Consider the following 10990-nt stretch of genomic DNA (forward strand, 5'->3'; position numbering starts at 1 on the left):
ATTTTTAAATTTTTCATTTTTAGGTCTATCAAGAACAATTTATTACACTTCACAGCAAATTTATTCTCGAAATTCTATCCAAGTTCTTTTACAAGAACTATCTTCAAGGTCAATTTTATATAATCTTGAATACTTTTATATTTTATTATATATTATAATAATAAATCAAATTGATATTATATATATATATATATATATATATATATATATATATTGTATATTTATATATTTTTTATATATTTAATATATAATTTCATGATATATTATACTTATACTTATAATATATCAATATTATATTATACATTTTTCTTTTATTTTACATATTTTCTATCTTTCATTCTCTCGTAAAATGTCATACTCATATAATTATGCAATCGCAAAGTACTGAAATAGCAGCACAAAAAAATAATAGTCCGGAATTAAAATAATCCTTATAAATGATATTAAAATAAATCCTTATAATGATATTAAAATAATCCTTATAATGTAGAAGCAACAAGTTTGCGCAACATAACCAGAATAATTTGTCGTGGTTTCAAAATTTGTAGTAACAAATGGGCGTCAAATATAAATTTTCTCAGTAGTACAAGTAGTACAAGTCAACATAGAAAATAATATGAACTTTCATTTCTTAATAATATGTCCCAACAATTAATCAGAAACAAGATCTTTAGTAATTTCAACGGAATACGCTACATGAATTGCCAACATATATTTTTAATGAAAATCGTGGTACAACTCGACGATAAATGCAGACATTTTTCAGTAGTACAACTCGACGGTCGATCAGACATATTCTCTCTCTCTCTCTCTCTCTCTCTCTCTCTCTCTCTCTCTTGCGCGCGCGCGCGCGCTATAAAGAACATATCTAATTCGAGTTATCAATATAATAATCAACTAAGCTGCATTTGTATCAATGCTGCCATTGATACTGCCATTGTGCTTTGTCTTGGATGATATCACGTCACTCGAGCTACTCGCATTTCGCGTCGTGGAAAGAGATTTATCATCATCGTTAATCCACAGACGGAAAACCTCGCCACTTCGATAATGTTGCACGAGATTAAGTACACCCATCAAAAAATATATTACAGCCAAGACCACGAAGAAACCACCGTAAATGAAGAACTGAAAAAACAAAGCAAAGAATCTTGCGTTATTGCAGAAAGCGTTATTTTTACCGCACGAATGTCTCACCTGATGCCGAATGCTCAGCGTCAGTTTATTGACGACCACGAACGTCAGCAGACTCTGCACCAATAGAGCGAAGAACATAGTCACTCCGAATATCAGGCCGTAACTATCCTCGGATATATACTTGGCGACCTCGAAGCTAAAAATAAGTGAAACGTAATATTTATGAATATTTATGAATAATTCTTTATTTCCTTGTTTAAATGGAAATTTATCTCATCTGACATGAATTTACCTTGTAACAGTAACCATAGTGTGATAAATTACGCCGAATATAATATAGCCAGCGTACAGGAACCAGATGTTGCAGTTATAGGAAGCCGCCACCAATATGATGCCTTCTAGAAACGAAAATATGGACAATGTCACGTCTCCCAACAGGCTCCAGTTTAACTTCATCTTCCCTACACAAAATACGGTCCCTGCACCTGGTGAAAATTAAAAAAAATATGTAAAATAAAAAATTCAGAAAAAAATTACTTAATTTAATCGCATCTTCTATAATCTTATCACTCGGTCGAGTTTGATAAAGAGTAATTACTTATTTCAGGTAAATAAGTAAGAGATCATTTCGTATTTAATCTCATTGATTTGCGTTTTATTAATAAATGTAATATTTTTTTATTAAATTTAATTTTTGAAAACAATTTAAAATTAATAAATAAAACATTTCTCTAATGAAATATTTTATGTAATTTGTTAATTGCATAAACAAATTCACTTTTATTTATATTTTATTATTATTCTTATCTAGATCTATATATTTACGGTTATTAATTTGTAACATTGAATAGGTACGAAACATCCTTAAGTTTATCTCATGCAGATATCTACGATAGGAAAGCAAAATTAGCCACATGAGATAATTTAAGATAATATCAACGACGATATATAACGATAATATTCAAATTATGCAAGTCGCGTTATGAAATTTGGTCGCTTATTTTAAAATTGCTATACAATTTATCTCGAGCTCGAAGACAATTAATTATTTATTATATAGAATTTTTTACCCTAACTTTTCGGTTCAGTTTTAAATGAGATATTTCAGAATAAGTGTCCTCTTCCTCTCTCTTACCTATGATCGCATAAAGAAAATCCACTGCGCCGTTGTAGATCATATCACCCTTCTCTACTGCATCCTGCCATAATAGTTGTGCATAGCTGAGGACCTGCAGGTAACCGCAAGTAGCCAGAGCCCACCAGATCGACAATTTGATCACGCGATAATTGGTATAAGCTTGCAAGAAGTGTCTCCACAGCAGTGCATACGCATTTTTGATCTTGCGAAGTAGCGATATTTCTGTATTCGATGTAGCAATAGAGCGATACTTGGTTGGCTCAGTCGCTTGATAATCGAACGATTCCTTGCTCTGCTCGTCAGAAATGCTGGCACGATGGAAATATATCGACTGGTCCACGGGAGGCAGGAAGAACGCCCAGATCGTCGCAAAGATATTGGCTGAAGAAGTATTACCCACACAACATTATGTCGTCTTAAAGATGTCTTAAAGACGTCATGAAATTTCTAAAGACGTCTTAAGAAGTTATCAGAATTACATCTTTATGACGTCTTTAAGACGTCTTATGTCCCGATTTAAGATATCTATCGGGCATTGTTTTAAGACGTCTCACTCAAGACGTCCCAATCAAGATATAATTAAATGTCTCACTCAGGATGTTATAAAGACGTCTCAGACATTTCAATTAAGACGACTTTTAGACGTGCGTAATTCGGTCGGTAAAATAGCTGCATTGATTTATTGATTTATTCTATAATAAATAACAAAACTCATCTTAAGTTCATTTCTTTATTATATTTTGAATATTTATACATATTTTTATGAACACTATATGCTCCTAATAAATAATTTACGATTACTTTTTAAATTATATCTTATATGATATAGAGAGGAGAATATTACAAGAGAATTATGTATTAAATAAAATACGAATTTAAATGAAGTAATAAAGAATAGAATATGAATGTAAATATATCATAATAAAGAAATACATAAAAATATACTTTAATTTCTAATAGAAATAAACTACTTTAATATTTTTCAAAATGTTTGTGATAAATAAAAAATGATTTTTACTCTATTCATTTATGTGTATAGCATATATATGCTGTGTATATACATACATACTATAATACAAGATTGAAATCTTATGATCTGTACAATCTAAATCATATTATTTTAGTCATTTTTATCAAGGACCTATAGCTTACTATTCTGCTGAATTTACTTCCAAAATTGAACAATTGCTAGCTTAAATCTAATTAAGTTAAACTCTAGTCTAGCTAAAATGATTTAGTTTAAAAGAAAATGGATAGAATTTTTTCTTACAGGATTTCTCTGAGAGCAAAAATTGCAGATCCATAATTTTGCACGATAGTCTACTTGATATAATGGATTTAAAATAGCTCTGCATGTAAATCTTGTACATAAAACTGGATCATATTGAATTGGCGGAAGATCTACTCGTTCCTTAATTGGTTGATACAAAGTTTTCAATGGTACAACTAGTCTAGTAGCATCAATACGCGATGATGACCAAGCATTCCATTGCGCACATCGTCACAATCTTCATTTTGTTGAATAAAATCTTCATATGTCATAGTGCTGTAAAAAAATATACAAAAGATAATTAATATTTTTTTTTACAATATAGAATTTAATTTTTTACACACACACACACACACAAAATTAAATATATAAGTGAAATATGATTTAAGATATACATTTACATATATTAAAAAACATATATTAATTTCAATGTTTTCTCATTTTCAACACTAAAAATGTTATGCAGCAACATTATACAGCCCTATTGTTTTTTAAATAATATCGTATGGAATTTTCAATAATTTACCAACCTTTTTCTTCTTGTTTCTTAAATAGTTGAGGCGATCTCCCGCATGTCGTAACCATTCTTGGATGGTATTTTTAATATCGTGCATATTACTTTTTTCGTCGTCCGAAACGTATGCTGAAAAACGATTTGTTACATAATTATTAAAATATTTTGTGCTTTAATTCCAATAGTTAGAATAGGGTAGTCATGAAGTAAAGTATAGCTATAAACGTTTGCAACTTTTGGAAAGAATATAAAAATTTTGATCCGTAAAAAATTGGAAAGAGTATAAAGTGTAGAAGAATATTTGAACGAAATTTGAAGTAAGATCTTATTAATAATTCTGAAGAAAAATTTAAAGTTAAAAGTGCACGTTACATCTAAGCATATGTTAGATACTATCTCGAATAATACTGATGTTCGAATACATTAAAGGTGCAACTATTTTTAAACAATATTACATAAAAAGGAGAAATAAAAATATATCTTAAAGAAATAATAATTACCCATAATAACTGTGACAAAACTTGTGTCCTTAATTGCCGTTGATCCTTTTTGGCCTGTCCATGATAATTTGCGGCACAATTCATCCGATAATGTGTATTTTATAATATTCCTTGTCTTGTGAACGAAAGTGTTTCCTCCAATTTTTGCAATTTTCCTTTTCTATAACAGAATGTTACAAAAATGTTTAATAATATTTTCAATTTAAGCCGCTTGAAGAAAAAGGAAACATGAATTTAATATATTTTAAGAGCTTCTTTCAAAATTACTAAGCGACAAAAGGCAGCAAAAATTGTAATAAAATTTAAAAGAATGTTATATATTACGCTTTAAGTAAATTTAAGTAAATATTTTATACTATATATCTAAATTTGCGCACTAATAACCGCGTGTCTTTTGATTTTTATTTGCCTTTTTACCCCTTAGTAATTTATTATTATGTTGAGCCTATTATTTTCATTATTTTATTTTTCACAATTGTTTTTATTATATGAATAAATAAATAAAAAAATAAATAAATAAATAAATAAATATATATATATATATATATACGGGGTGTGTCAGACCACCCGTATCAGCCGAATATCTCGAAAACCGAGAACGGCAGACAAAAATGTTTCCTATAAAAGTTATAGGGTTTCAAATAATGCACAGTAATATTAGTACGACCTTGAATAGTGTTGTCAAGATCATGTGAAGGTTGTCCTTCAATTTCTTAAATGGAACCATTTATTTTTCATTGCGTTATTATTCTTGTAGCTTATCTCGAGAGCTTTCCAAAACACTATAATTAAGTTAGTTTTCATTAAGTACTTGTAGAGTTATGAGGCTTAAAATCGTTTCTTAATTTTATATAAACCGTAAAATATCTTATTTTGTACATAAAAGTATTAAGGTGAGGTAATCGTAAAATATTCATTTTTCGATTACCTCACCTTAATACTTTTATGTACAAAATAATGAGAGGAATTAATTAGTGTGACACCCAGTATATTCAATATCTAGATTTTGTCTTCTACTTTTATCTCTACAAAAGAATTTTTGTTGTTGATTGAATTATAGAAATATACATTTATTTCACATTTAAAAATAGAGAGAAGAAGAAAAAAGAAATGGACGCAAAAACAGAAAAGTACTCACTAATTGTTTCCGAATCTCTCTGTCCTTTTGGAGATCCGTGTCAAATTTGAAAAATTTGTCAACTGTTGATAGCGGAAATTCCGGCAATAATTGGACTTCGTCATTATTATATATTGTATTAGCTGGTCCTGCGTTATTTATTAAATTTATTATTATCTCCAACTGTCTCGTATTCTTTTGTATGAGATTTTTAATAATTTTTTGTTCGATACGACACGCATCTGTATAAGATAAAAAAGAAAAATATTTATTTCTCTTTATAAGTATCATTAAAATTATCTGTTTAGTTATTTTACACAAGTACATACATACGAAATTAAGTACATATAACATATTGCTATTATAAGTACAATATAACGATATAATTAAGAAGGAAGAATAAAGAATAAAGTTTAATACATACCATAGCATTTTTCCAACTGATTGCCGTTGGCATTGAAAGTTGTCATGTCATCACCGTCAAGCACATTATCGGGGCTAATCATATTGTCACCAATATCATCATCAGGCACATTGTCATTATTAAGCCTATTACCATCATCACGCACATTAGCATTACCGCAAGACACGTAATCACCTACTAAACTTTCGTTCAACCATTCCTCATCAGTAATGTCAACATCTGTAAATATAAAGTCTGTGAGTTCATTTTGTTAGTTATACTGTTCATCACAGTGTTATTAAATTTCATTCATTGTAAACTATTTTATATAATTTTCACTTAACGCACAACCACAATCACAATCGCACTCGATGAAAGATGAGAAGAAAGGAGCATCTCAGATAAAGTTTTCATTTATCTTATGATAGCAGTCATTTGTCATAAGTTGCTAGTGTATTCGCTAGCTGTAATACACTAGCAACTTATGACAAATGACTGCTATCATAAGATAAATGAAAACTTTATCTGAGATGCTCCTTTCTTCTTTCAGTTAAAAAGAATGTCAAAAAATATATATTGATATATGAAATATGAGACCTAAAAGTATCAATAAGTTTTAAATATATCATGTGTTTTATACAAATAACAACTTACCTATAAAAACTAGTTTTATTTGGGGAATTATTGAATACTTGAAGAATTGTGATCTGCGTAAATGATACATAAATTGTGGACACAAGGAAAAATTTTCTGCCAATCTAAAGCTAGTTGGATCATCTTTTGCATATTCTCCGAATTTTTGATACTGCAATAATAAGATTTTACACCTCAAAATAGATAAAATATATATTTATGTGTAAATCTATATGTATAAATATATTAAGTTTAAGCTTTATATTAAGTGTAATTGGGCACAATTTTAATGATAGAAACTACTAACAAGTCTAATCAGAATATGATCAACCCATCTTCAAACATTTGGACCATCATCACTTTCTGCTCGAAATACAGTTAAACGTGACATAAAAACAGCTGTTGCTTCCTCAAATTCTATGCTTACATGATGCAAAGATGATGATTCATCTGCCCAACTAATAATTAAAGATATCCCTATAACATCATAAATATTTATGATATATTATTATTTATGATATTATAAATATTTATGATATACATATAATGTATAATAAAAAATATATTTACTTTCTTGCAATAGTAGTAACTCTAATTCGCCTTTGTCCATTACTATGTTAATATTGGATAATGAATTGAATACAGCCTCTTCCACTTTGCGGAATTGGGGCTGTATGTTAATTTGCAACTTCAAAGAATAATGCTGTTGTTGTAGATGGTGTCAATGAACAAAATTTCCACTGACAAGTAAGCCTACTTCTTGTAGTACTCCAACACTTGATCCTTTCTCCCACTGACATACAAAAGATCCAATTGCTCCAGGAACTTTAATTTTCTGAGATGTTTTTTCTTCTAAGATTGCATTGAATGCTATTTTCAAATCACCCTTGGCATCTGTAGCAAATATTCGTTGAAAAGTTTGTTTGAATAATGAAGAATTAAATGAATCCCCCATCATCATATGACCACCAGTAGAGTTGCAATATTGTCGCCTTTCTAATAAACCAGTTTGGTGTCAAGAGCACAAAAATAAATATCTATTATAAATATCTATTATGGCCATTAGTTGCAGCACGTGATGCAAGGGTATCATAATGCTTAATTGCCTTTTTATGCTTAGCATTATCTTTTTGAATATTATGATGTGATCTGATTGGTTGTCATAAATCATCAGTTACAACTTGGCCAGGTCCTTGAGAACATGGTCCGCCAACAAATAGCATAATCCTTAAATACATTGATAGCATTATATGTAGGATTACAATGAAAAACATAACATATATACATCATATTACAACATATAAATACCTAGCATCAGTATTTGCATAACTAGCTTCTAAGAGATCCGTGGCGACTGCTAATGCCACAATTGTAGATCGCAATGAACGTTTCTCTGGCCCAACAGACCATGGATCACGTTGCAGTTCTCCTAAAAGATCTGTCGAACTGTCTCATATCACACTTATGTACTGGTTACAAAAAGCGATTAGCAGCTGGCAATAGTTACGCACCAGGTCCTCTTGGTTGATTTGGATTTTGTCCAGGAATTAGTCTACCTATACCTATCAAAATGTAATGTGAATAAAATGCAATAAAGTAATCATGAAGAACAATGACTAATATAGTAAATATAACTTGGGACTTATTCTATTCGTACCTAACATATCTTGAACTTGTTTTGGTTGAAGATCCTTTGTGCTTCTAATTCATGAACTTGAATCATTTTGCCAAATGTGATAAGACCAATAAGAGCATTGAGTGAAAGCAGAGACAATGACATTTGTAATGAATCTTTAAGTGCCTCTAATTCTTCATCATCCAGACATATGTATCCGCAAAAAGTAAAAATATTGATGGCAAACATTGGGCACGCTAAATAATACATATAAATACATACAATTGGACTGAGATACAATAATATTTAAAGTAATATATAAGTAACATATATATATATATATATATATATATATATATATATATATATATATCATAAATTTATATATAATAAAAACTATAATAAATCATGTAATGTCAATAAATGATAATAAAAAAAATGTTCGAAAAGAATCAAATCTTAAAAAAAGTAAAATCAAAAATATTTGTTTCATAATATAACTATTCAACATATATAACACATATATAACACTATTATTCAAATAAATGCATACATTTTGATCATTTAAATATATTTCCTTTTTGTTTCTTATTTCGAAGAATTTCCTCATAAATTCTTTTTGCAAAGTTTTTTTCTCATAATTATTAATATAACTCACAATATGTGTATTATAATGTAACTTAAAAAAAATAATATATAATGATAACACAAATTTAGAATTTATTGAAATATAAATATATCTTTACAATATTTTTATGAATACTATATGCTCCTAATAAATAATTTGATTTTTTAAATTATCTTATATGATATAGACAGAAAATTACAAGAGAATTATGCATTAAATAAAATACGAATTTAAATGAAGTATAAAGAATAATAAAGAATATGAATGTAAATACATCGTAATAAAGAAACACATTAAAATATATTTTAATTTCTAATAGAAATAAACTACTTTAATATTTTTCAAAATGTTTCTTGTGATAAATAAAAAATGATTTTTGTTCTATTCATTTATAATACCTTATTACTTACCACGATAGTCTATTTGATATAATGGATTTAAAATAGCTCTGCATGTAGATCTTGTACATAAAACTGGATCATATTGAATTGGCGGAAGATCTACTTGTTCCTTAATTGGTTGATACAAAGTTTTCAATAGTACAACTAGTCTAGTAGTATCAATACGCGATGATGGCCAAGCATTCCATTTATGGAACGCACACCGTCACAATCTTGTTGAATAAAATTTTGTTGAATAAAATCTTCATATGTTGTCATAATGCTGCAAAAAAAATATACAAAAGATAATTAATATATTTTTTTACAATATAGAGTTTAATTTTTTTACACATACATACATATACATATATATATATAACGTAGCATAAAGTTGTAAGCGAAATGAACCAAATCCATTTCCTACTATGGCCATGTTCCAAAATTCACTGCCAGCGCTGAAAATATATAATATACGTAACGTGAACTAAAGATTTTCAGCGCTGGCAGTGAATTTTGGAACACGCCCTAAGCCCATTCTACAATGGCAATAACAAGGCTGTAGGAGTAAAGAATAAACTGTTTCTAATGAAGTAAAGACAAGAAGTAACGAAATAGAAATTCTCATTAGTACTCTAAGGTAATAGTAGTACAAAATGAGAATTGTCTATTTCATTACTTCTTCTTCTTTACTTCACTAAAAACGATTTAATCTCTACTCCTACAGTCTTGTTACTGCCATTGCAGAATGAGCTCTATGTATGTTCTACGGCGGACGCGCAATAAGAATTAAGAACGCAGAATTCTTCCGTGACTGCGTATGCGAGACCACCGTAGAACGCACGAAATCCATAGGAAATGGATTTGGTTATTTCGCTTACATCTTACAACCTTATGCTATGGCCATTGCAGACCCGGCTTTAAATATCATTAATTCTTACCTGTGCAAAGCACTGCTCAACTTTGGTAAATGGAATAATTTATTTTCCAACTCGACCCCGTCTAATGCCTGGCTGGCCTGGCACCGCGGCCATCTTAAAAATGGCGTCTTAAAGTAAATGTTCTTAAAAACATCAGAAAGACGTCTATTGGTCAGGTCTTAAAGACGTCATAAGAAAGGCATGTTTAAGACGTTTAAAAAAATACGTCTTAAATTGAATGTCTTACAGACGTTAGAAAGACGTCTATTGGTCAGGTCTTAAAGGCGTCATAAGAAAGGCATGTTTAAGACGTTTAAAAAAATACGTCTTAAATTGAATGTCTTAAAAACATCAGAAAGACGTCAATTGGTCAAGTCTTAAAGGCGTCATAAGAAAGGCATCTTTAAGACGTTTAAAAAAATACGTCTTAAATTGAATGTCTTAAAAACATCAGAAAGACGTCAATTGGACAAGTCTTAAAGGCGTCATAAGAAAGACATGTTTAAGACGTCTTCAAGACATGCATGTTGTGTGGGTTTAAAGAAATATGATAACTGAATAGATATCTTTAAAGAAATATGATTAAAAGAAACTTGTCATTTATTTTCTTATATTGATTAAGTAGATCTGAAATTTATTTTCTTTGCAGGGATGCGTAGCTGAGAGAGCTTTCTTAAATTTGATGTAAAGACTACGATTCTCTCTCATCAAGAAATAAAGAACAATTATTGACGGACG

General features: G+C 29.3%; 2 protein-coding genes across 8 annotated transcripts; both read right to left on the minus strand.

The window, feature by feature from the left end:
• Positions 1–697: 697 nt before the first annotated feature.
• Positions 698–2678, minus strand: LOC145970666 (thiamine transporter 1-like; the record flags this gene model as incomplete). Its single annotated transcript, XM_083097535.1, has 4 exons — positions 698–1128; positions 1198–1333; positions 1430–1622; positions 2273–2678. Coding segments are annotated over 4 exons (966 nt in total), but the record flags the coding sequence as incomplete, so codon positions are not given.
• Positions 2679–2991: 313 nt separating this feature from the next.
• LOC145971159 (uncharacterized) lies at positions 2992–10539 on the minus strand. 7 transcript variants are annotated; one of them, XM_083098520.1, is made up of 13 exons: positions 10274–10539; positions 9695–9790; positions 9366–9618; positions 8370–8584; positions 8021–8274; positions 7283–7939; positions 7140–7189; positions 6734–6884; positions 6101–6319; positions 5698–5918; positions 4560–4719; positions 4076–4188; positions 2992–3821 (listed from the first exon to the last, which is right to left on the minus strand). In XM_083098520.1, exons 6-13 carry the CDS (start codon positions 7320–7322, stop codon positions 3807–3809), a joined length of 969 nt encoding a protein of 322 aa, XP_082954646.1. In that variant the 5' UTR covers positions 7323–7939; positions 8021–8274; positions 8370–8584; positions 9366–9618; positions 9695–9790; positions 10274–10539; the 3' UTR covers positions 2992–3806. The 7 variants fall into 7 exon arrangements, with proteins under 7 accessions (XP_082954646.1, XP_082954645.1, XP_082954647.1 ...); XM_083098519.1 differs by lacking the exon at positions 9695–9790; XM_083098521.1 differs by lacking the exon at positions 9695–9790 and having other exon boundaries at positions 8348–8584.
• Between the last annotated feature and the right edge of the window lie 451 nt (positions 10540–10990).

The sequence above is a fragment of the Camponotus vicinus genome, unplaced genomic scaffold (assembly GCF_025532165.1).
Source record: "Camponotus vicinus isolate PSW18456_S1 unplaced genomic scaffold, iyCamVici1.0 SCAF_4, whole genome shotgun sequence".
NCBI classification, from domain to species: Eukaryota; Metazoa; Arthropoda; class Insecta; order Hymenoptera; family Formicidae; genus Camponotus; species Camponotus vicinus.

What these genes read in the sequence shown, in the direction of transcription:
- LOC145971159 (XM_083098519.1), bottom strand. Translation starts at nt 7,322, where the DNA reads ATGGACAAAGGCGAATTAGAGTTACTACTATTGCAAGAAA. An exon ending in AATAAAACTAGTTTTTATAG is followed by an intron (nt 6,320 to 6,733) that starts GTAAGTTGTTAT and finishes TTATATTTACAG; the next exon opens with ATGTTGACATTACTGATGAG. An exon ending in TTTTGTCACAGTTATTATGG is followed by an intron (nt 4,189 to 4,559) that starts GTAATTATTATT and finishes ATCGTTTTTCAG; the next exon opens with CATACGTTTCGGACGACGAA.